At 44.6% G+C, this 26,855-nt stretch overlaps 1 protein-coding gene across 1 annotated transcript in view; it reads right to left on the bottom strand.

Annotated features, from left to right (window-relative positions):
* Nucleotides 1-26,855, bottom strand: part of LOC112256798 (tetratricopeptide repeat protein 7B) — a 122,148-nt gene that overhangs the window by 58,687 nt on the left and 36,606 nt on the right. The window contains exons 10-14 of the mRNA XM_042325330.1: nt 19,139-19,222; nt 17,181-17,285; nt 16,927-17,044; nt 16,295-16,352; nt 15,374-15,446 (exon numbers count right to left, since the gene is read on the bottom strand). Of these exons, the coding sequence (XP_042181264.1) occupies nt 15,374-15,446; nt 16,295-16,352; nt 16,927-17,044; nt 17,181-17,285; nt 19,139-19,222 (438 nt within the window). The remainder of the gene's footprint in view (nt 1-15,373; nt 15,447-16,294; nt 16,353-16,926; nt 17,045-17,180; nt 17,286-19,138; nt 19,223-26,855) is intronic.

The raw sequence follows: 26,855 nt of genomic DNA, 5'->3' as shown, positions 1-26,855 counted from the left end.
TACACATTTTTCAACAACCTTTGACACCACGGGTAGTATACTAATGGGCCTGTAGTTACTCACGTCAGCAGGGTCGCCCGATTTAAAGATGGCCGTTATTATGGCCGACTTCCATACCCTTGGAAACACCCAGAGACCAATAGATGTGTTGGTGACCTTGTAATGGGGCCTATGAGTGACTCTTTGTAGTTTTTAAGAAAGGTAGAGTCCAGCCCAAACACATTTTTGGCTTTAGGGTTCTTTAGTGAGCTAATCACCTTGTTCACCTTTGACTCAGAAACCTCCCTTATGATGAAGACAGGTTGAGTGTGATTTACTAGCACTGAGCCCAAGAAACCAGTGGAGGGGTTCTGTGTCAGTACCCTCACAGAATCAATAAAGTAGGAATTGAAGGCTATTGCTATTTCTGACTTCTTTCATCACCTTATTTCTCAGCATGGTAAACCTACATCTGTCATGCTCTAATTTGGATCTTAGGGCTGTTTTTAGAGGATAATCTCGTTCTTTCATCAATTTCCAGATTTCTCCATTTAGCCAAGAAAAAGTGCTCAATTGGCCAGGTTTGGATTTGGTTTTCTTTAGGAAACCATTTATTGTAGTCTGGATTGAAAAACCTGACTATCAGTTTCCACGTCTGTATAGGACAAGATGTCCTTCCAGTTAATTCCCTTAATTGCGTTTTCAAAATAGTTTAATTCACTCTTAGGTATTCTTAGTTGATCCGGCTTTCTAACAGTAGAGAGGTTAAACCTGCTCTTAGACAGCTTTCTGACTATAAGTGTCAGATTATGATCAGATAGCCCAGTAACCATATTGAATGATTTAGTAACTCTCTCTGGTTTATTAATGAACACATAATCAATCTGTGGTTTAGAGCAACAAGTCACCCTGGTTGGCCCTTTAACTAGCTGTGTAAGGTCAAAAGTATTAGTGATCCATTTGAGTGTTTTCCTACAAGACTTGTCTTCATTATTAATATTAAAATCTCCCATGAAGATGACCTCTTTCCCAAAATCACATTCCCTAAGCATGTTATTAAACTGATCAAGGTGGAAGGTGGCCTATACATTCCAATAAGGGTAAAAGACATTTGGGGGGACAGTGTAACATTCAGGCCAATACATTCTAGTTCATTATCACATGACCACTCAATTTGTTTACATCGGATATGTTCTTTAATGTAAATCATCACACCCCTCCTCTTCCTTCAATCCTGTCTCTCCTGAAAACATTGTAGCCAGGCACAATCACAGCAGCATATGGAGAGGTTTTATGGAGCCATGTCTCTGAGAGCCAGAGGAAGTCAAGGTTGGAGTCTGTGAGTAGATGTTGAATTTGATCACTTTTTGGAATGACTCTATGAATGTTCAAGTGCCCCTCTAGTAGTCCGTTGGGCTTAGCTAGTGGGTCTCCACGTTGTCTCCCTTTTGTTACGGGCTTTGAGCCGATTTGTGACAAGTGGGGGCTCATCCGGGATATTTCAACTATTGGTTTGGGAGACCGTGGAGGTACGTGTTTGGTTTGCATATTGTGTTTGAGTTTGATAGGCCCAGTATTGGTTGCCTTTGTTGTTTGGTTTGTGTGCTGCGTTGGAGAGAGTATAATGGTTAGTTTCCAGGCCCTGCCTAGCCTGGAAACTCTTGTTCTACTTTCTGTTGGGACATCAGTCTGAGGTGAGTAATCGGCTGTGTACCTCGGTGGGAGATTTGTGTAGGGTAGTGGAACTTGCTACCCGGAGCTATAGCCTTTTACCCCTGATAGGCTTAGCGACATGTTTCATTTTTTGGAATATGTTGGGCATGGTTAATGTTTGTTATTTTTGTGTGGTGTCTGTGGGCTGAGCAGTTGTCTCGGGGGCACATCCGTGGCTTGGTGGAATTTGCCAGCATGCTGGGGAGTTTTTCCTTGCCAGCGGGCTACAGTGCGTAAATTCCCACCGCAAATCCGCACGAAGACTAGGCTTGAGTTATTTTAGGTTTTGGGGAAGCTCCGTATCTCATCTCTCTTCTGTGGTGCTCAGGGTGATTGTCAATTCTCGGGTTGTGGTCTGGTGTGCTTAGCAGAGGGGAAGAGCGAGAATCTTTTTGTGTGACTATGGCGTCTTATGTAGATGAGTTAATTCGCTTTCCATCGGAGGAATTGTTAGATTTAGGTACTAAAGAACAGCTGTTGAAGGTCGCTGAACACTACAAGGTTGAGATTAGTGATAAACGTCTAAAGAATTCTATTAGGGTGATATTGAAGGCCAATCTGATGGAGAGTGGTATTCTTGAAGTTACCACTGGGCCAGCCTCTGCTGAGGATTTGTCGTCTCCCCATAACGTTACAATGGCCATTCCATCGGTTAGTCCTAGTAGCCTTCTTTTTGAACAGCAGAAAGAACTGCTTCTGTTACAGCTGGAGCATGATCGTGAGAAGAGAGAGCATGATCGTGAGAAGCTAGAGCATGATCGTGAGAAGCTAGAGCATGATCGTGAGAAGCTAGAGCATGATTGTGAGAAGCTAGAGCATGATTGTGAGAAGCTAGAGCATGATCGTGAGAAGCTAGAGCATGATTGTGAGAAGCTAGAGCATGATCGTGAGAAGCTAGAGCATGATTGTGAGAAGCTAGAGCATGATCGTGAGAAGCTAGAGCATGATCGTGAGAAGCTAGAGCATGATCGTGTAAAATATGAAAAGGAATTGGCATTTAAACAAGATATGGAGCGTGCTAAAATCAAGTTGCAACAAGAACGTATAGAGTTGGTTAGGGAAGGAAAGATCTCAGGGGAGAGTTTGTTTTGGGAAGATGACCCAGATTTACCTAGGGGTAGTTCCTCTTTTGGTCGTGCCCCAGAGACATTTGATATTGTTGGGAACTTACGGTTATTGCCTCAGTTTAATGAAAGGGACCCCGAGACATTCTTTTCGTTGTTTGAGCGGGTTGCTGATGTCACACCCTGACCATAGTTTGCTTTGTATGTTTCTATGTTTTGTGTGATCTGAGTGGGCATTCTATGTTACATGTCTAGTTTGTCTATTTCTATGTTTGGCCTGATATGGTTCTCAGAGGCAGGTGTTAGTCATTGTCTCTGATTGGGAACCATATTTAGGTAGCCTGTTTGGTGTTGGGTTTTGTGGGTGATTGTTCCTGTCTCTGTGTTTGCACCAGATAGGGCTGTTTTGGTTTTTCACATTTCTTGTTTTGTTAGTCTATTCATGTATAGTTTCTTTAATAAAGAACCATGACTAATAACCACGCTGCGTTTTGGTCCGCCTCTCCTTCAACTCAAGAAAACCGTTACAGCTGACGCTAGGAGTTGGCCTGATTCTGAACGCACTTTAATGTTGCAGTGTGTGCTGACTGGTAAAGCGCAGGAAGCATATTCAGCTCTTAGTGTACACGACAGTGCCAGTTATGATAAAGTTAAAACAGCTGTGTTACAGATTTATGAATTGGTCCCTGAGCCTTACCGCCAACGATTTAGAACTTTAAAAAGGGATGATAAGCAGACTCATGTTGAGTTTGCACGTAGAACGTGCGTTGAAGAAGTCGTTCCCATAGCAACGATTAAAACATTCCCTAACCAGAAACCGTGGATTGATGGCAGCATTCGTGTGAAACTGAAAGCGCGAACCACTGCTTTTAATCAGGGCAAGGTGTCTGGTAACATGACTGAATACAAACAGTGCAGCTATTCCCTCTGCAAGGCTATCAAACAAGCTAAGCGCCAGTACAGAGACAAAGTAGAATCTCAATTCAACGGCTCAGACACAAGAGGCATGTGGCAGGGTCTACAGTCAATCACGGACTACAGGAAGAAATCCAGCCCAGTCACGGACCAGGATGTCTTGCTCCCAGGCAGACTAAATAACTTTTTTGCCCGCTTTGAGGACAATACAGTGCCACTGACACGGTCTGCAACGAAAACATGCAGTCTCCTTCACTGCAGCCAGTAAGACATTTAAACGTGTTAACCCTCGCAAGGCTGCAGGCCCAGACGGCATCCCCAGCCGCGCCCTCAGAGCATGCGCAGACCAGCTGGCCGGTGTGTTTACGGACATATTCAATCAATCCCTATACCAGTCTGCTGTTCCCACATGCTTCAAGAGGGCCACCATTGTTCCTGTTCCCAAGAAAGCTAAGGTAACTGAGCTAAACGACTACCGCCCCGTAGCACTCACATCCGTCATCATGAAGTGCTTTGAGAGACTAGTCAAGGACCATATCACCTCCACCCTACCTGACACCCTAGACCCACTCCAATTTGCTTACCGCCCAAATAGGTCCACAGACGATGCAATCTCAACCACACTGCACACTGCCCTAACCCATCTGGACAAGAGGAATACCTATGTGAGAATGCTGTTCATCGACTACAGCTCGGCATTTAACACCATAGTACCCTCCAAGCTCGTCATCAAGCTCGAGACCTGGGTCTCGACCCCGCCCTGTGCAACTGGGTACTGGACTTCCTGACGGGCTGCCCCCAGGTGGTGAGGGTAGGCAACAACATCTCCTCCCCGCTGATCCTCAACTGGGGCCCCACAAGGGTGCGTTCTGAGCCCTCTCCTGTACTCCCTGTTCACCCACGACTGCGTGGCCACGCACGCCTCCAACTCAATCATCAAGTTTGCGGACGACACAACAGTGGTAGGCTTGATTACCAACAACGACGAGACGGCCTACAGGGAGGAGGTGAGGGCCCTCGGAGTGTGGTGTCAGGAAAATAACCTCACACTCAACGTCAACAAAACTAAGGAGATGATTGTGGACTTCAGGAAACAGCAGAGGGAACACCCCCATCCACATCGATGGAACAGTAGTGGAGAGGGTAGCAAGTTTTAAGTTCCTCGGCATACACATCACAGACAAACTGAATTGATCCACTCACACAGACAGCATCGTGAAGAAGGCGCAGCAGCGCCTCTTCAACCTCAGGAGGCTGAAGAAATTCGGCTTGTCACCAAAAGCACTCACAAACTTCTACAGATGCACAATCGAGAGCATCCTGGCGGGCTGTATCACCGCCTGGTATGGCAACTGCACCGCCCTCAACCGTAAGGCTCTCCAGAGGGTAGTGAGGTCTGCACAACGCATCACCGGGGGCAAACTACCTGCCCTCCAGGACACCTACACCACCCGATGCTACAGGAAGGCCATAAAGATCATCAAGGACATCAACCACCCGAGCCACTGCCTGTTTACCCCGCTGTCATCCAGAAGGCGAGGTCAGTACAGGTGCATCAAAGCTGGGACCGAGAGACTGAAAAACAGCTTCTATCTCAAGGCCATCAGACTGTTAAACAGCCACCACTAACATTGAGTGGCTGCTGCCAACACACTGTCAATGACACTGACTCAACTCCAGCCACTTTAATCATGGGAATTGATGGGAAATGATGTAAATATATCACTAGCCACTTTAAACAATGCTACCTTATATAATGTTACTTACCCTACATTATTCATCTCATATGCATACGTATATACTGTACTCTATATCATCGACTACATGTAATACATGTATCACTAGCCACTTTAACCATGCCACTTGGTTTACATACTCATCTCATATGTATATACTGTACTCGATATCATCTACTGTATCTTGCCTATGCTGCTCTGTACCATCACTCATTCATATATCCTTATGTACATATTCTTTATCCCCTTACACTGTCTATAAGACAGTAGTTTTTTGGAATTGTTAGTTAGATTACTTGTTCGTTATTACTGCATTGTCGGAACTAGAAGCACAAGCATTTCGCTACACTCGCATTAACATCTGCTAACCATGTGTATGTGACAAATAAAATTTGATTTGATTTGATTTGATTTGACAATTATCTTTACAGTTTAATCGCTGGTGTTCCGCCTCTGCAGTTGTGACTTTCCAAGGGCTGTGTGATCTGATTATGTTAGAGCAATTTAAGGACACAATACCTGATCGTATTGCCACGTACATTAACGAACAGAAAGTAAAGAATGTCGCTGAGGCTGCGGTTTTGGCGGACGAGTATGTGTTGACTCACAAAAGTGTCTTTGCAGAGCCCCGCATGCGGAAAGAGTGGGGGCGTTCTGATAGATTTGGGCTTCGCTCACCGCCCGAGATACTTTGGTTCACGCGCAGAGTTCTATTCAACTAGGGTTGAGCCTGACTCCCATGGTAAAGCTGACTTTGGGCAGGAGTGTCACTACTGTCAAGGTTCAGGTCATTGGAAAAACAAATGTCCACTTCTCAGGTCTCAAGGGTGCTTACGCTAAATCTAAGCCTACCGCGTTAGCTGCACCTGTTCCACATCAGTTCACTCATGACTCATTTCCTCAGGCCCAGGAGAATGTGAAAGTCCATATTGATCCAGACTCTTTACCTTTCATTACGGAAGGTTTTGTGTCTATGTTAGGAAGTAAAGACCTAGTGCCAGTGAAGATCCTGAGAGACACAGGTGCCTCTGCATCATTTGTGTTGGAGTCTCTTACCCTTTTCTGCTGAGACTGATTCGGGGAATAGTGTTCTAATTAGGGGAATAGGTTTGAACACTCTGTCAGTTCCATTGCATAAACTGATGTTGGATTTTGGGCTGGTGAAGGGTGAAGTTGTTGTGGGGGTGCGTCCTTCGTTGCCTATTGAGGGTATCGACGTTATCCTTGGGAATAACTTGGCTGGTGAGCGTGTATGGCCTGTCGTGTTTCCATCTCTGGTGGTTTCCACTAAGCCGTCATTTGTTGGGATTCCTGACGAGAGTGTACAGAGTTTCCCAGAGGTGTTCTCTGCGTGTGCAGTGACACATTCTATGAGCCGTGGCGAACTGGTCACTGCGCCGACTAATGATAATAATACAAAGAAGTAAGTAAATGTTATCCCGTTATCTGTAACCCGCTCAGATCTAATCAATGCGCAACGGGATGACCCCACGTTGGAAGAGTTGCGTGACCAAATTGTGCCTGTTGAACAGTTGGGAGATGTCGCCCATGGCTATTTTCTCCAAGAGGATGTCCTGATGAGAAAGTGGGTGTCTCATGATAGTTGTTTTCTGGGGGAGGCAATTAGTCAGGTTGTTGTACCAGTTAAGCTTCGTGAGTTGGTGTTGGAAACTTCTCACAGCGACGTTGCTGGAGGGTGGGGGGTGAGGAAAACCTACAATCGCATATTAAGACATTTCTTTTGGCCTAGATTAAAGAGGGATGTTTCTGATTTTATCAAAACTTGTCACACCTGTCAATTAACTGGTAAGCCTAATCAAGCTATTAAACCGGTACCATTGTTTCCTATTCCTGTACTCAGCCAACCTTTTGAGTATCTGATTATTGACTGTGTGGGTCCTCTGCCTCGTTCTAAAAATGGTAGCAGTTACCTGTTCACTGTGATGTGTCAGACCACTAGGTTTCCAGCTGCCTATCCTCTCCGATCTATCACGACTAAATCTGTGTTAAAAGCTTTGACTCAGTTTCTCTCATTGTTTGGAATCCCTAAGGTCATTCAGAGTGATCAAGGATCTAATTTCACCTCTAATCTGGTTAGTCAGGTTCTTCAACAGCTCCATATTAAACACAATTTGTCTAGCGCCTATCACACGCAAAGTCAAGGAGCACTGGAACGTTTCCATCAAACACTTAAGTCTTTGTTGAGAGCTTATTGTACTGAGATGGATAAGGATTGGGAGGAGGGGTTGCCTTGGTTACTGTTAGCCGCTAGGGAGGTTTCACAGGAGAGCACGGGTTTCAGTCCAAATGACCTTGTGTTTGGACATAGGGTGCGTGGACTTTTATCAGTTCTCCAGGATGACTGGAAATGTGCCATGTAAATCTGTTAAAACCCTATTATGCACGTTCCTCTGAGACTGAAGGACGGTATTCTACAGAGGACGGTATAAAACCTGTTCTTTTGGCTGATACTGTTGTTTCCTTGGGTTCTTGTCGTGCTAGATCTGTGCATGAGGAGGAAGATGTTCCTGGTCCTGACGATTGTATATTGCAGGGTAGATTGAACAATTCAGAAACACTGGATATTTTAGACAGTCTTCTCACTCACCTACCTGTTGATGGGCGGAAAGAGATGGTTGGTCTGATTCAGAGATTTCCAGGTGTGTTTGTTGATACACCTACACGTACAAACTTAATAGAACATGATATTGACATTGGAGATGCTGACCCCATTCGTCAGCGGTTCTATAGAGTTTCTTCAGAGAAACTACTTGCTGAGGTCAAGTACATGCTGGAGAGTAAGATAGCAGAGCCTTTCTCCAGTTGGGCTTCTCCCTGTATCTTGGTCAGTAAACCGGATGGAACAAACCGTTTTTGTACGGACTACCGTAAGGTAAACAGTGTCACAAAGCCAGATTCATTTCCTCTTCCTCGGATGGAGGACTGTGTTGATCAAGTCGGTGCAGCTAAGGTTGTGAGCAAATTTGACCTGTTAAAAGGCTATTGGCAGGTGCCACTGACGACTAGGGCACGTGAAATCTCTGCCTTTATTACACCCTTTGGTCTGTACTCTTATTCGGTTATGAGTTTCGGTCTGCGTAATGCACCTGCCACTTTTCAGCAACTTATGAACAGGGTTGTCGCCGGTCTGACCGGGTGCGCTGTTTATCTGGACGATGTAGTGATATATGCAGATACTTGGGAAGAACATCTGTCCCGTATTCAAGCCTTGTTTGAACGTCTGGCTGCGGGTCGCCTCACCATCAATCTGGCTAAATGTGAGTTTGCTCAGGCGACCGTTACATACCTTGGAAAAGTGGTTGGGCAGGGTGAAGTGCGTCCTGTTCGGGCTAAAGTGGTGGCTATTGATGCTTTTCCACCACCAACTACTAAAAAGGAACTAATGCGTTTCTTGGGCATGATTGGTTATTACCATAGTTTTTGTAATAACTTCTCTACTGTGGTCGCTCCCTTGACAGATATGCTGAAAGCTAAGGCTGTTTACATTTGGTCTACTCGTTGTCAACAGGCTTTTGAAGATGCAAAGAGGTTGCTTACCTCAACTCTGGTGCTGGCTGCTCCTCGCGTGGATTTGTCATTTACCTTGCAGGTGGATGCTAGTCATGTGGGGGCAGGTGCAGTTTTACTCCAAGCAGATGTGTCTGGGGTTGAGAGGCCTGTTAGTTTCTTTTCCAAAAAGTTTAACCATTATCAGTTGAACTATTCGGTCATTGAAAAGGAAGCGCTAGCACTCATTTGGGCGCTACAACACTTCGAAGTGTATGTCAGGTCGGGGGTAGGACCTATTGTGGTCTACACCGACCATAACCCCCTCACTTTTTTGAGGTCCATGATGTGTCCAAACCAGAGGATAATGCGATGGTGTTTATTTTTACAATCATTCCATCTCGATGTGCGGCACATCCGGGGGACTGAAAACGTGATTGCTGATGCGCTCTCTCGTGCGCCCTGTTCCTAAATGTTTACGTGACTGACCATTGTTTTGTATTGTCATGTTCTCTCTGTCCTGTCTGCTCCCTCCTGGTCTTGTTTTCTTCTTTCCTCTTAAATGTTGCTTCATGTGCAAAGGTTGCTGAGGTCTGTGGAGGAGGTTGGCTGGGCAAATTGTAAGTGTGAACACGTAACCCCTCATCAATTTGTGGCACAGAAGCTGTGTCAATTTGGAACTCAGAGGGTGGTATTTTGTTCCGGGGTCCTTGTTGGTCCCCGGTTTTATGGGGAGGAATGTGACGGCCCTCCCACTCTGTCTGCCGTATTCTCTCTTTGTTGTTTCCTTATTAGGATGCTGGTGGGCGGAGTTGGGAGGGTCATCAGCTACATGGGAAACACCTGGGCCCGGTGTCTCCCAGGATAAATACACCACTTCCCCATTCATGGAGGAGACTCTCTCCATGCAGACACTTTGATCGTTTTTGTTGTGTTTTTTTGGTGGTTTTTGGTTGTTTGCCTTAGCACCTTTCAAAACCCTGCATTATCACATTAATGTATGCAAAACACTCACTTACACTACTGATTACTGATTACATACACCATTGTATATTTTCCTTAGTTGCTTTAGTTAATAAATATATATTTTGTTACTCCTTATCTCCACGTTGTCTCCCTTTTTTTTACGGGCTTTGAGCCGGTTCGTGACAATAGTGACTGAGCTTCTGGCAGTGGTTACAGAGGGTAGTGGCAACGCTGACTCCGAGGCTGATACGCGTGTCTCACAGGCAACTATGTGCTTTGGGCGTGGAAAAACTACTATATGTTCAAACAGACATTTCACAGCCAGGAGCCACGGTTTCACAACCCATTCATCCAGACCAGAGTGCAGAACTCTGCCATCGTGTGGGCCAGGCTTGTGAGAGTGGGGTTCACTAAGTTGGGTGACCTGAAAGAAGAAGCTGGGTGGAAATCTACCAGCGACATGGCAAAGGCTTCCTCCATAAATTCAACCAGGCTTCTGCAGCAGCTGGTGGAAGGGGTCCGTGCTGCACTACTGGGCTTGTTCAGAGAGCTGCTGGGGAGTAGGCAGAGACTGGACTGTCTAACCACAAATGACACTGACCTACCTCCTTTCAACATTACTGCCGCTGCAGAGGAACACCAGGAGGGTGAGGAAATTATCCTGTCATTCAAGACTTCAGAGCTGGGGTCCTGTTGCACAGCCAGCAAGAAGGCTCTACACTGTGGCTGTCAAGGTGGTTTAGAAAGACCATCTGCATGGGCTGAGGGCAACGAGGTGGGGGTGGGACAGGCTCTTCTCTGAGAGGATGTTGGCGCTCCCTGTATAAGCCTCCCATAGAGAAACGTATTGCTGAGCTACAGTGGAGGATTATTCATGGGGCTATCGCTACGAACAGGTACGAGTCTGATCTTGATCCATTAGTGGGGAGGGGGCGCCTGTTCTGTGGGGATTAGGAGACTGGTAGGGTTGTTTCTGTCCTGGGTGGGTGGTGGACAGGTCTGTGGTTGGAGCTGACCCTGGACCTATACATTGGAGGGCTTAAGTATAGTATAGCCAACAGGCAATGGGACAGCCTAGTAAACTACCCGTTGAGGCAGGTAAACATGGCAATGTGGAAGACAAGTAAACATGAGAAGCAGGGGGCAGGGTGTACGGACACCAGAGCTGTGCTGGTGGGGCTGGTGTGGGCTCAGCTGACACTGGACCAAGTATATGGTGGGCTGGTGAATATTCTTGGGGATTTTGTAGGGGTGTGGTCAGAGGGTTCTATGTACAGTGGGCGAGGAAGGGTGCTTGTTTTTAACTTTCTAGGTAGCTAAAAATGAAACAAGGTTTGTGCTTTTATTATGTAATTATTTGGCCAATAAAGGTACCCTCTGCAGCGCTTTGCGGTCGGATGCCAAACAGCTGCCATACCGAGCAGTGTCTCTCTCTCTCTCTCTCTCTCTCTCTCTCTCTCTCTCGCTCTCTCTCTCAGCATCTTGACTGAATAAGTCACCGCTTGGTATGACAACTGCTTGGCATCCGACCGCAAAGCAATACAGAGGGTAGTGCTTATGGCCCAGTACATCACTGGGCCCGAGATCCCTGCCATCTAGGACCTCTATACCTGGCAGTTTCAGAGGAAGGCCCTAAAAATGGTCAGAATCCAGCCACCCAAGTCATAGACTGTTATCTCTGCTACCACATGGCAAGCAGTGCCAATGCACCAAGTCTGAAACCAACAGGACCCTGAACAGCTTCTACACCCAAGCCATAAGACCGATAAAGAGTGAAAGAGTCAAGCAAATAGCTACTCGGGCTATCTGCATCGACCCTTTTTACACTAACTCTTTTCACTCATCACATACGCTGCTATTACTGTTCATCATCTATCCTGTTACCTAGTCACTTTATCCCTACCTACAGTATATGTATATATCTACCTCAATTACCTCGCACCCCTGCACATTGACTTGGAATTGGTACCGTGTGTATATAGCCAAGCTACCATTACTCATTGTGTATTTATTCCTTGTGTTATTATTTTTATGACTGTTGTGTTTCTGGGATGGGAGGATGGAGGTGAGATTATAGTGGAAGAAAAAAGAGGAGAAAGAGACAGGAAAGGGGAATATAGGGGGAAGAGACCGTATGGCAGAGAGAGGGGAGAGATATAAAGGGTGAAAGAAAGAGAGAGACAGAAAGAGAGTTTGCGGTGACCTTAGAGTGACCCGTGTGAATAATGAGCACCGCTAACTCCTAGTGTTTAAAAAAATAAATAATTGTATTTATTTAACTAGGCAAGTCAGTTAATTAAGAACAAATTCTTATTAACAATGACGGGCTACCAGAAGGCAAAAGGCTTTCTGCGGGGACGGGGGGTGGGATTAAAAAATATAGGACAAAACACACATCACGACAAGAGACACAACACTACAAAAAGAGAGACCTAAGACGACAACACAGCGAGGCAGCGACACATGACAACACCATGGTAGCAGCACAAAACATGGTACAAACATTTTTGGGCACAGACAACAGCACAATTGGCAAGAAGGTAGAGACAACAATGCATCACACAAAGCAGCCACAACTGTCAGTAAGAGTGTCCATGACTGAGTCTTTGAATGAAGAGATTGAGATAAAACTGTCCAGTTTGATTGTTTGTTGCAGCTCGTTCCAGTCGCTACCTGCAGCGAACTGAAAAGACGAGCGACCCAGAGATGTGACTGGCAGAACGGGCGTTGAATGTGGAGGATGAGAGCTGCAGTAGATATCTCAGATAGGGGGGAGTGAGGCCTAAGAGGGTTTTATAAATAACCATCAACCAGTGGGTCTTGCGACAGTTATACATACAGTATATCACAAAAGTGAGTACACCCCTCACATTTCTGTAAATATTTGAGGATATCTTTTCATGTGACAACACTGAAGAAATGACACTTTGCTACAATGTAAAGTAGTGAGAGTACAGCTTGTATAACAGTGTCAATTTGCTGTCCCCTCAAAATAACTCAACACACAGCCATTAAGGTCTAGACCGCTGGCAACAAGAGTCAGTACACCCCTAAGTGAAAATGTCCAAATTGGGCCCAATTTGCCATTTTCCCTCCCCGGTGTCATGTGACTCGTTAGTGTTACAAGGTCTCAGGTGTGAATGGGGAGCAGGTGTGTTAAATTTGGTGTCATCGCTCTCACACTCCCTCATACTGACTGGTCACTGGAAGTTCAACATGGCACCTCATGGCAAAGAACTCTCTTGAGGATCTGAAAAAAAGAATTGTTGCTCTACATAAAGATGGCCTGGGCTATAAGAAGATTGCCAAGACCCTGAAACTGAGCTGCAGCACGGTGGCCAAGACCATACAGCGGTTTAACTGGACAGATTCCACTCAGAACAGGCCTCGCCATGGTCGACCAAAGAAGTTGAGTGCACGTGCTCAGCGTCATATCCAGAGGTTGTCTTTGGGAAATAGACGTATGAGTGCTGCCAGCATTGCTGCAGAGGTTGAAGGGGTGGGGGGTCAGCCTGTCAGTGCTCAGACCATACAGACCGTACACTGCATCAAATTGGTCTGCATGGCTGTCGTCCCAGAAGGAAGCCTCTTCTAAAGCTGATGAACAAGAAAGCCCGCAAACAGTTTGCTGAAGACAAGCAAACTAAGGACATGGATTACTGGAACCATGTCCTGTCGTCTGATGAGACCAATATAAACTTATTTGGTTCAGATGGTGTCAAGCGTGTGTGGCGGCAACCAGGTGAGGAGTACAAAGACAAGTGTGTCTTGCCAACAGTCAAGCATGGTGGTGGGAGCTACAGTTCATTGAGGGAACCATGAATGCCAACATGTACTGTGACATACTGAAGCAGAGCATGATCACCTCCCTTTGGAGACTGGGCAGCAGGGCAGTATTCCAACATGATAACGACCCCAAACACACCTCCAAGATGACCACTGCCTTGCTAAAGAAGCTGAGGGTAAAGGTGATGGACTGGCCAAGCATGTCTCCAGACCTAAACCCTATTGAGCATCTGTGGGGCATCCTCAAACGGAAGGCGGAGGAGTGCAAGGTCTCTAACATCCACCAGCTCTGTGATGTTGTCATGGAGAAGTGGAAGAAGGCTCTGGTGAACTCCATGCCCATGAGGGTTAAGGCAGTGCTGGAAAATGATGGTGGCCACACAAAATATTGACACTTTGGGCCCAATTTGGACATTTTCACTTAGGGGTGTACTCACTTTTGTTGCCAGCGGTTTAGACATGTATGGCTGTGTGTTGAGTTATTTTGAGGAGACAGAAAATTTACACTGTTATACAAGCTGTACACTCACTACTTTACATTGTAGCAAAGTGTCATTTCTTCAGTGTTGTCACATGAAAAGATATACTCAAATATTTACAAAAATGTGAGGGGTGTACTCACTTTTGTGATATACTGTAGATGACCAGTTTACAGAGGAGTATAGAGTGCAGTGATGTGTCCTATAAGGAGCATTGGTGACAAATCTGATGGACGAATGGTAAAGGACATCTAGCCACTCGAGAGCACCCTTACCTGCCGATCTATAAATTACATTTCTGTAATCTAGCAAGGGTAGGATGGTCATCCGAATCAGGGTTAGTTTGGCAGCTAGGGTGAAAGAGGAGCGATTACGATAGAGGAATCAAGTCTAGATGTAACTGTAGCCTGCAGCTTTGATATGTGATGAGAGAAGGGCAGTGTACCGTCTAGCCATACTCCCAAGTACTTGTATGAGGTGACTACCTCAACCTCTAAACCCTCCGAGGTAGCAATCACACCTGTGGGGAGAGGGGCAATTCTTCTTACCAAACCACATGACCTTTGTTTTGGAGGTGTTCATAACAAGGTTAAGGGTAGAAAAAGCTTGTTGGACACTAAGAAAGCGTTGTTGTAGAGCATTTAACTTCTCTAGGGTAGGGGGCAGCATTTAGAATTTTGGATGAAAAGCGTGGCCAAATTATACTGCCTTCTACTCAGGCCCAGAAGATATGATATGCATATAATTGGTAGATTTGGATAGGAAACACTCTAAAGTTTACAATAGTGTCTGTGAGCATCGGGGATAGTCGCATTAGAAGGGGTGGGGGATGAGGAAATGTTAGACGGGCAAGGAGGCATGGCTGAGTCAAATAGGAATCCTGACTTAATCAAGTGGTGATTAAAGAACTCAGCTATGTGCTCTTTGTCAGTAACAACCACATCATCAATATTAAGGTGCAGCTATGAGGAGGAGAGTTTATTCTCCAGGTCTTTAACCATTTTCTATAACTTCTTGGGGTTAGACCCACAGAGAGCACTGACTACACACACCTCTATCTATGGAGAGTATCAGCTTTCACACACAGATTAGTCCCATCATGATTCTCTGAGCCACTGTGTGTGTGTGTGTGTGTGTGTGTGTGTGTGTGTGTGTGTGTGTGTGTGTGTGTGTGTGTGTGTGTGTGTGTGTGTGTGTGTGTGTGTGTGTGTGTGTTTCTTGACCTTACCTGTCGTGACACAGCCAGCTCCAGGGCCAGGTAGAAGGCAGCCAGGTGGTCTGTGGGGGACAAACTCTGGGCCCTGAAACAGAGAGATGAGGAGAAATGAGTGAGGAGGAAAAGTGTACTTCAAATATTTTTTTATTTTATTTGCATGACTGCTACCGAGAAAGCTGCTTGCTTGTAGTATCATATCATAAAGCAGAGAAATGAATGAACTCAGTGGGATTTTCTGAACCACTATCCTACAGAGTATCAGGTCCTATTACACTGGGACCACCAGGGGACTAACCTCGAGTGAGGTATCCATCCATCCCCTACTGAACAAGCCTCGCCCAGCCCTGTCCTGCTCGTAACCACTTGAGAGACACAGAGTATCTAAGAGGGAGGTTGGCTTACATGGTTCTTCCCAAACACTCTCTGTGTCAGAGGCTTATGGACTCTCTTACACCACTGCATAGTTAATGTGTCAAGAGAGTGGTGTGAGAGTGAGGATGACTCTGCCTCCATTAGGGGAGCCAGGGACAGGTGGGCCCCAGGAACACACAGAGACAAGGGAGACACAGAGACGGGGGAGACAGAGACAGGGGGGAGACAGAGACAGAGACAGGATGAGACACAGAGACAGGGTGAGACACAGAGACAAAGGAGACACAGAGACGGGGAGACAGAGACAGGGATAGGGAGACAGAGACAGGGAGACAGAGACAGGGGGAGACAGAGACAGGGATAGGGGAGACAGAGACAGGGGAGACAGAGACAAGGGAGACACAGAGACAGGGGGAGACAGAGACAGGGATAGGGTGAGACACAGAGACGGGGGAGACAGAGACGGGGGAGACAGAGACAGGGGAGAGACAGAGACAGGGATAGGGATAGGGTGAGACACAGTGACATCTAAATCGCTAAATTCTTACAAAACTCACTCACCTCTGGAACGCACCCAGGGCCTTCTTCTGATACTCCTCCTGCATCCCCCGTAGGGAAGCTGTAGGGTTAGAGAGAGAGAGAGAGAGAGAGAGAGAGAGAGAGAGAGAGAGAGAGAGAGAGAGACAGGAGGGGGATTGAGCAGTGTGGGAGACGGAGAGGAGATATGAGAGATGAAGGATAAAATGAGAATAGAAAGAGTGGCCAGATGAATGGAAAGAAAGTAGTAAAAAGAAGAGGAGAGAAGAGAGAAGGAAGCATATGCGAGAGCCACGGGTAAATTGAGAAAGCATTTAAGAGCGAGTGAAATAGAGTGAACAACAGATGGGAGCAGAGAAAGGAGATGGAGAGAATGAGAAACCAGAGGAGAGTGATTATGTTCAGGAAGAAGGGAGGGAAGGATGCTCACATTATGGTGCATTATGTCATAAATATTCAGCTTGTCTACACCATATGTTCCAGTGGAGATAAGCTGAATGTGGTAGTGAGAGGAGAGCAATGTACAGTAGGACTGTCATACATCAGAGTTAGGCATTTGCTGTTAGTGTGTCCGGGTGTGGATGATAACCGTGGGGAGAGAGACAGGGTAGAATCTAGTACGAGGTCTGTGGCTGAAAGTGGGAGCAGTCCCTCACCGTCTGTGGCCTTGAGGCTGTACACCAGGCCGATGGCTAGGTAACCTTTAGCTCGGAACTCTGAGGCCTTCTCCCCCATGTCCACCACCATCTTAGCAAAACACTCTCCTTCCTCCAGCTAGACAGTGAGCGAGAGAAAGAAAGATTCGTAGAATATTATAATGTACAGAAAACGAATCATGAAGGACAAATAATATAGTGATTTATATCAGAGATCTCTGAGGGACAATCGCAGAGCTTGTTGCCATTCTCACCCAATGGAGTGCACCAATGCACAGCTTCACAGCTAGTAAGGGGATGGTGGGGTCATCCGGCTTCAGACGGATACACTCCTTCAATACCTTCACCGCCCTGGCCGACTGCACACACACACACACACACACACACACACACACACACACACACACACACACACACACACACACACACACACACACACTAGGTGAAGCACAAAGTAACATAGTGTACATTGATAAAATAAGCATGATGTCACAGTAGTGATCAGTGATGCGCGGGCTGACAGCGGTTATATCCGCGGGGGTGGGTTTAGGGTTAGGAAATATTGTGTGGATGAATGGCAGGTGGGTGGCTGGCGGGTTTAATAAAGAGAAAACAACAATTTTCAAAATCCATAAATGTATCATTCTTGTGCAGTTTATATCTATAGGCAGGTTTTTCTTTCATTATTTTAGGCTATCTGGCATTAGTGCATAAGTCTAAACTTTAGGACCTAACTGTTCACACGCAAAATAACCTACATGCCAATCACCAGCTGCTTTTGGGAATGGGCAGAAAAAGTTAACGTCGATCCATGGAAGCAAAAAGGACTATGTCAGAGTTGCAAAATGGAGAGTTGAAAATAAAAAAAGGGAGGACCAGAAAAGTCATGTTTGGGAAAGATTTGGTGAAGTGGTAAAAGGATGGATGATGGCAGTGCCAGCTATTATGTGTGATGATTGTAAGGTGCTATTCAAATTCGACAGTCACAAGACAGGGACTTTAAATAGGCCTATGGCACTGCAAGGAAACTGTAGCCTACTGTTCAGATGGGTTAAATGGAAACTGTAGCCTACTGTTCAGATGGGTTAAATGGAAACTGAAGCCTACTGTTCAGATGGGTTAAATGGAAACTGTAGCCTACTGTTCAGATGGGTTAAATGGAAACTGTAGCCTACTGTTCAGATGGGTTAAATGGAAACTGTAGCCTACTGTTCAGATGGGTTAAATGGAAACTGTAGCCTACTGTTCAGATGGGTTAAATGGAAACTGTAGCCTACTGTTCAGATGGGTTAAATGGAAACTGTAGCCTACTGTTCAGATGGGTTAAATGGAAACTGAAGTCTGGACACTGACTGTAGATCTATAACCTCTCACAGCCTTAATATGAACTCCTGCAGAATTCAGCATTTCTTGCATTAAAATGATACACCAAATGTAGGCAAAATGTTTACTCAGGAACAGGAGTGGAGAAACATTATTTATTTATTTCAGCATCTTGAGAGTATACGAATGCACAGTTAGATGCCATCTGTAGAGCTGCTATTCTTATCAGCATCATAAAAGCTGATAGTATTTCCAAATAAAATATGCATCCAAGCCAAACTGAAATCTTATCAGAAACATGTTGGGTAGTTTTTACAGCTTTCGATTTCCTTACAACCAGTCAAATTGATGACATTTGGAAATTTTGCACAGATAATATTTACAGTTTTTTGATTGTTGAGATATTGCATTTTCTCCCCGGTCCCTAAACGTCTTTGCTCCACAAAAGAAGCAGAGATGGCAGAGATAACTTTACCGAAGTCAACTAGATTTATGCATTGACTCAATTGATCTATTACATTATTCTGGTGAACCAGGGTTTATTTAGTCTTCTAGGGAAACATATAATGACAGAAGAGAAGCTGCATGTATCTAATTATATACAAGTTGACTAACAACTAAAATGTCAAATTATAAGCAGAAACAAGCTGTGTCTAAATCAGGCCCAAAATAATCCTGCAAACCCTGTCAAAAAATACTTCAGCTGTCTCTGCCTGTAGCCTACAGTGCATTTTCTATATTAGTGGGTTCGTGTTGACTGAGGGCCTCAGATTTAAAATGTATCACATATAGTGGGAAGGTTGCAGATGGGTTATATTGCGGTCGGGTACGGGTGAACAAACAGCTGACCCGCACACCACTAGTAGTGATGTCACGGTGTCAGACTTACCGTCCCAGCAGCCATCAGTGACAGGGCTAGCTGGTACCAGAGATGGAACTCCTCAAAGGCAAACTTCATCGCCCTCTCTAGACACTGCAGACGCAAGACAAAGGTCAGATTGACATCGCATTTAAATAGGGGAATACCTCATTTAAATAACACAATTTCCTGTTTGGTCAAATACATTTATGAATTTGAGGGTTTCTAAGTCAAAACCATGTAAGGCTTTAAACAACTCTTTATTTAAATTACAATGGGAGAGCTGAGAGTTCTTAGTTGTGAGCAGAGCAAACAGCAGAGCAGAGCAAGACACCAGAATGTGCTAAGAAGAAGCAATGGAATCCTTCCTTCCTTAACACATTGAAAACTCCATCACCTCGAGGAACAAGGCCAAGTGTTAGACGGGGAGCCATATTTAGATCAACCCTCAGGAGCCAGCAAATCCAAATCAGTGGCTCACAGCTCCAGCCGAGAACCAATTAGAATGCTCTGCCACTTCAGCTGCAAGAATCCATTGCTCTCATGAACATGCTTCTCTATTCACACTGGGGAGATAACAGATCGTGTGTGTATGTCTGCAGGAGGCGGTGGCTGCAGAAGGCCATGTCTGCAGGAGTGGAGCAGGGAGCTTAACTGAGAGCATTTCCAGGCAGTTGGTGGGGTATTAGGACTAATCACAGACACCGAGCCTAGCGTCGTCCGGGTTAGGGAGGGTTAACCAAGGTTGCCAGGTGCACAGTGTTTCCTCCGACACATTGGTGCGGCTGGCTTCCGGGTTGGATGCGCGCTGTGTTAAGAAGCAGTGCGGGGGGGACAAAATGGCGAGAACACGGTGTTTCAGCGAGCTCTCGTGGCATTCGTAAATTTATATTCTTACATTAATCTCCTAGCTTGAAAAAGTGGTAGAATTGGCTAAATAAGTTACCATATAATGAGTCTTGATGACTATTTCGCAAAAATCTCCGACATCATGCCCAATAGAACTACTAAGAAGTCGACCAAAACCACCACCCCTGTGGATGTGCATGAGGAGCTAGCTAACGTTAGCGAAGGCACAATGGACCTGATGATTCAAAAGATGACTGATAACATTACTAAAGTGATCGATGCTAAGATAAGAACGGTCTTGGAAGCAATAGCAGGCCATTCAGCTGAAATACAGAGCGTTGTGAAACGTGTTGTTGAGGCGGAATGAAGAATTGCTGCAGTGGAAACTTCAACTACATCTATGGACGCTAAGATAAAAGCACTTGAGAAACAGGTGCGCGAAATGGCGGAGCACATTGACGACTTGGATAATCGAGGACGCAGATGCAATATTCGTGTTGTGGGACTCCCGGAAAATTCTGAAGGGACACGTTCAGTAAAATTCTTTGAGGAATGGATCCCTGGCTACCTACAAATGGACACTAAGGCTGGTCGTGTGAAGCTGGACAGAGCCCATCGCTCTCAAGCACCGATACCCGGTCCCAATCAGCGCCCACGGCCGGTGGTTATAAAGTTCCACAACTTCACCGACAAGCAGCGCGTCATGGATGCGGCTAGAAACATCGGCTCTGATGGTAGTCAACATAAAGGTCCACGGGTCTCATTCTTCAATGATTATTCCACAGCGGTTGTACGAAGACGCAAAGCGTTTGATGAGGCGAAGGCTCGACTCAGGAGAATGAAGATGGACTACGCACTGTTGTACCCGGCCACATTGAAGATTATGGTCAACGGATCACCTAAAAAGCTCTACACACCTGAAGAGGCTGCTGCGTTTATTGACTCTCTCAGGTAAATAACTTTAAGCTGCACCTCCACAGCATTGAATAACTTTGTTTATTTTTGGTTGAATCTGATCATGAAACAGTGGTGTGAGTCCTCACGTACTCCGGCTCAGTAATATTCGTATCTTTATTATTTTTCTTGCTAAATTAATAGCCGCTATAGCTCAGGCTGAGATATGTGTGAATCCATATTGGTGCCCAGGCTTGGTTTTAGGTGGAAGAGCCTCAATCTTCTATTGATTTTCTTTTCCAAATATATAAAGGATGAGGCTATTGAGCGGCAATGCGGACTTAAGAGTCTACATTGGAGAGTTGAAATCCCCTGCATGTTAGCTAGTGGGTAAACCCCCTTTTGGATCTTTACATGTTTAATTTTTGGGTTTAGTATAGTTCGAGTTCAGGGTTCATATTTTTTGTTTATGCTCAGTGAGATAGAGGAGAGTTCAACACATGGAAAAAGGTACCACCCCACTTTTACAGTAGGATCCAGTCTAGATATTGAATGGTCAAGATACAATGGCAGATAACAGACTGCGTGTATGTACGTGGAACATTAGAGGGAGCCATAACCCCATTAAAAGGAAGAAAGTACTGTCTTTTTTGAAAAAATAAAATATTGATATTGCCCTGTTGCAAGAAACTCATTTGGATGATAAGGAGCACCTGAAATTACAACAAGGAGGGTTTGGTCAAGTGTTTTTCTCATCATTTACATCCAGAAGTAGAGGTGTAGCAATTCTGGTGAAAAAGAACTTACCACTTAAGGTCTTGAATTGTGTGAAAGATATATTTGGTCGCTTTGTTATAATTAATGGTACTTTACAAGGGCAGAACATTTCCATAATTAATATTTACTTCCCCCCCTGCTCACCCCCCTGATTTCCTCACTAAGGCATTTCTAGACTTTTCAGAATTAATCTCAGACACTGCAGTGGTTGGAGGAGATTTTAACTGCTTGTTGAACCCCCTTATTGATAAGTTTCCCAGCGGTATAGCTTCACTCTCTCCTCAAGCTAAGTCACTTAAAGTTATTTGTGATGATCTGGGGTATGCCGATGGCTGGAGAGCTTTTCATCCCTCCAACAGAGAGTTCACTTTTTTCTCTGCACCTCATGGATGTCAGACTAGAATAGATTATTTTTTTATGCCCAAGACGTCTTTGCAGTCTGTTTTATCCGCTAGGATAGGAAGCATAGTCATATCTGATCATGCTGAGGTGATCCTGGACATAAAACTCAACGGGGCATTCAATCGGTCAAGACATTGGAGGTTGAACACAACCATTCTTAAAGACCATACATTCTCATCATATTTTATAACAGAGTTTAAAGCATTTTTCTCTATTAACTCTCAATCAACAGATAACCCTCGCTCCTTTGGGAGACCTGTAAAGCGTATGCCAGGGGTCTGATTATGTCATACACAGCTACTAAGAGACGGGAAAAGAAAAGCAAAAATGTTAGAGGGTGAATTAGGAACTCTAAAGAGAAGGATTTAATACTAAAAATATTTTTCCATCTCCAGCCCATGAAACAGACGTTCCTGCCCTATTAAAGGAAAATATATTCAAAATGGAAACGTCTGAGGTTTTCTAACAGCAGACTCTCTCCTAACACAGGACGCTGAAAAGAAAATGAGATTTGTCAGGCAAAAGCTATATGAACATGGCGATAAGCCAGGAAAGTACTTGGCATACCTAGCTAAAAAGAGGGCTGACTCTCAGTCAATTGCTACTATTACTGATTCTGATGGTAATCATTTATATGAAAATAAATTGATACAAACCTTTATGCCTCAGAACTGCCAAAGGATGCACCCAAATTAATGGAGAACTTCTTTTGTAAGATTGAGCTCCCTACTATCTCCGAAGAGCAGAGGTCCCTCCTTAATGCCCCTATTACCAAGGAAGAGATAATGTTCGCAATTAAGAATCTGCAAAATGGTAAGGCCCCAGGACCAGACGGGTTTTGTAGTGAGTTCTATAAAGAGTTCCATGGCCTGATCCTTGAGCCATTGCGTGATATGTTTAACCACTCATTTTCAAATGACCAACTCCCTCAAACGCTGAGAGAAGCCAACATTTCACTTATTCTCAAAAAGGGAAAATGTCCAGAGTCTTGTTCCTCGTACAGACCAATTTCCCTTCTGAATGTGGATAGAAAATTGCTTTCTAAAATTCTAGCCACAAGATTAGAGGACTCACTGCCACTAATTGTGAAAGGAGACCAAACTGGCTTCATTAGGGGCCGTAAGTCATGCAACAACGTCAGGCGGCTTCTTAATATAATTCAAGCCTACCAACAAAGTGCTGTGAATGGTCTTGTGCTCTCCCTAGATGCTGAGAAAGCATTTGATCGTGTGGAGTGGTCTTACCTATTATTTGCTCTAAATAAATTTGGTCTGGGGGGCAACTTTATAAAATGGGTGAAAGTTTTATATGATGACCCTCAGGCTGCTGTCCTTACTAATGGGCTACGGTCAAATAGCTTCTCTATACACAGAGGTACCAGACAGGGCTGTCCTTTATCCCCCCTCCTCTTTGCACTCGTTATGGAACCACTGGCCGAGGCCATCAGGGTAACGCCTGCTATACAGGGGCTGCTCATTGGTGATGTTCACCATAAAATAAGCTTGTATGCTGATGATGTCCTGATATTCATCTCTAGTCCCGAGACTTCAATTACATCTCTTATTAATATTATTGAATCATTCAGCGAATTCTCAGGCTACAAGATTAACCTTACTAAGTCAGAGGCTATGCCACTTGGTAGCCTACACTCTGTACCTAATACTTCTCCCCCCTTCCCTTTTAAATGGTCTCCCTCAGGTTTCATGTATCTGGGTATATTTGTAACTCCTAAATTCCAGCTAATGTACAAAGCCAATTTTGTTCCCTTGTTTGATACAATAAAACAGGATCTGGAGCGCTGGAACTCTCTCCCGATTTCTTGGCTGGGTAGAATATCCCTCTTGAAAATGAACATTTTACCTAGACTACTTTACCCAATCCAAATGATGCCAGTATTACTCTCCAATAAGGTAATAAAGGATGTAAATGGATGGCTAAGTTCCTTTATATGGAGTAAACGCAAGCCAAGACTTAAGATGGCAATATTGCAGCTGCCAAGTTCTATGGGCGGCTTGGACCTGCCCAATATCAGGTTCTATCAATGGTGTGCCCACCTTTGTTATATTTCTGACTGGATCACAAATGATGACTCCTCTATTTGGTTAGACATTGAGACTTCTCTTTCAAAATACCCCTTACAGGATCTTTTATTTTTCAGAAGTTTCAAGTCTGTAGAAGATCACTGCAATAATCCCGTTACACTTAACACACTCAAAGTATGGAGGTCAGTTCAACGCTTCCTGGGAAGGTCCAAACTAACCTCTGCTCTTACCCCAATTCTTAACAACACAGATTTCAGTCCAGGATTGCTGGATGCTGGCTTTAACTTATGGCTTAATAAGGGCATACGCAGGCTAAATGACTTATTTGCTGATAAGATTTTGTTGTCATTTGAGCAGATGGTCGAGAAATATAGACTCCCAAAGCAGGACTTTTTCCGCTTCCTACAAGTAAGACATTATATTCTGAAGAGCACCACCTTAATTGGTAACCCTGATGTGTCTGTCATTGAAAGAATGCTTTTTTTCCCACAAAGGAAAATGTCTGTAAGTCTGTTTTATGATACTTTAAGGTCCTTTTCTGCTGTCAACACACAGAGGGTGAAACAAGTGTGGGAGAAAGAATTGTCTGTTACTATTGACGAAGAGATGTGGGAGGACATTTGGAGATATGCAAAAACAATATCTATATGTAACCGTACTAGAGCAATCCAATTGAGAATAATACACAGATTGCATATATCCCCAAATCGCAGACATGCTTTTAGCCCCACTTCCTCTTCCCCTCAGTGTCTTAAATGCAAAACTGATACAGGCACCCTAACACATTGTTTATGGTCATGTACCAAAATACAAAGATACTGGTCTGGTGTTCTGCAAGAAATTGAAAAGATCCTAGGGGTTGATCTAGAATTGGACCCAGTTTCTTTACTGTTAGGTCTCCCTAGTAGGCATGTTACTTCTGTCGGTAAAAGGAGGCTTTACAACATCCTTACCTTCGCAGCGAGGAAAAACATCCTTTTACAGTGGTTTAGTGATAAGGTTCCTTCTATTAAAGATTGGCATAAGATACTATTTGAATGGGTGCCTCTGGAATAACTGACATGTACATTGCATTCTAAAACAGACCAGTTCTACAAAGTATGGGAACCTTATCTAAATTACCTAGAACCTGAGGTATCAGCTATTATGCTGCAAGGATTCTCTTAGAATGGCGGGGATCTATGTATTTCAGAACTACACTGTACGTTCCATGTGTGGAACCTAACCTCTTGGTTTAAACTGAGCTTTTTGTTTAATTTCTGTTTGTAAGTTTGTTTAAAATGTATGTATTGAGAGATGCAATGATGGTGATGGGGTGAGAGAAGCACCGAGCGGGAAGAGGAAAATGGTGTACGTATGTATGGGTGTGTATATGTGTGTGTGTGCGTGCGTGTATGTATGCGTATGTGTGTGTATATGCATGGGTATATGTATGTGTGTGTATGTATGTGTATGTATGTATGTATGTGTATATATATGCACGTAGATATGTGTAAGTGGGTGCTGTTTTTCTTGTTTTTGTTCTGTGTGCTTTGTCTCTGTTGTTGTATCTCTTAATATGGGTGAAAATTGTGAAATTCCAATAAAAATACTGTTACAAAAAAAAAGAAGCAGCGGCTTGGTTGGGTTGTGTATCGGAGGACGCATGACTTTCAACCTTCGTCTCTCCTGAGCCCGTACGGGAGTTGTAGCGATGAGACAAGATAGTAGCTAGTAAACAATTGGATACCACGAAATTGGGGAGAAAAAGGGGTAAAATAAAAAAATTAAAAATAATAATAAAGTTTCCTCATCAATCTACACACATTATCCCATAATGACAAAGCCAAATCAAATGTATTTACATAGCCCTTCGCACATCAGCTGATATCTCAAAGTGCTGTACAGAAACTCAGCCTAAAACCCCAAACAGCAAGCAATGCAGGTGTAGAAGCACGTTGGCTAGGAAAAACTCCCTAGAAAGGCCAAAACCTAGGAAGGAACCAGGCTATGTGGGGTGGCCAGGTTTTTAATTTTTGGAAATGTATTAAAAATTAAAAACAGAAATACATTATTATATACGTTTTTTGACACTCGAAAATGCGCTCAGGTTCATCCTGTTTCCATTGATCATTCTTGAGATGTTTTTACAACTTTGAGTCCACCTGTGGTAAATTCAATTGATTGGACATCATTTGGAAAAGGCACACACCTGTCTAGATAAGGTCTCACAGTTGACAGTGCATATCAGAGCAAAAACCAAGCCATAAGGTCGAAGGAATTGTCCGTAGAGCTCAGAGACAGGATTTTGGCGAGGCACAGATCTGGGGAAGGGTACCAAAACATTTCTACAGCATTGAAGTTTCCCAAGAACACAGTGGCCTCCATCATTCCTAAATTGAAGAAGTTTTGAACTACCCAGACTTCCTAGAGCTGGCCGTCCGGCCAAACTGAGCAATCGGGGGAGAAGGGCCTTGGTCAGGGAGGTGACCAAAAACCCTTTGGTCATTCTAACAGAGCTCCAGAGTCCCTCTGTGGAGATGGGAGAAACTTGCAGAAGGACAACCATCTCTGCAGAACTCCACCAATCAGGCCTTTATGGTATAGTGGCCAGGTGGAAGCCACTCCTCAGTAAAAGGCACATGACAGCACGCTTGGAGTTTGCCAATAGGCACCTAAAGGACTCTCAGACCATGAAAAACAAGATTCTCTGGTCTGACGTAACCAACATTGAACGCCAAGCATCACCTCTGGAGGAAACCTGGCACCATCCCTATGGTGAAGCATGATGGTGGCAGCATCAT

Source organism: Oncorhynchus tshawytscha, linkage group LG08 (genome assembly GCF_018296145.1).
Source record: "Oncorhynchus tshawytscha isolate Ot180627B linkage group LG08, Otsh_v2.0, whole genome shotgun sequence".
NCBI classification, from domain to species: domain Eukaryota; kingdom Metazoa; phylum Chordata; class Actinopteri; order Salmoniformes; family Salmonidae; genus Oncorhynchus; species Oncorhynchus tshawytscha.
Note: the sequence above shows the minus strand (reverse complement) of the source record. Positions and strands in the feature narration are given on the sequence as shown.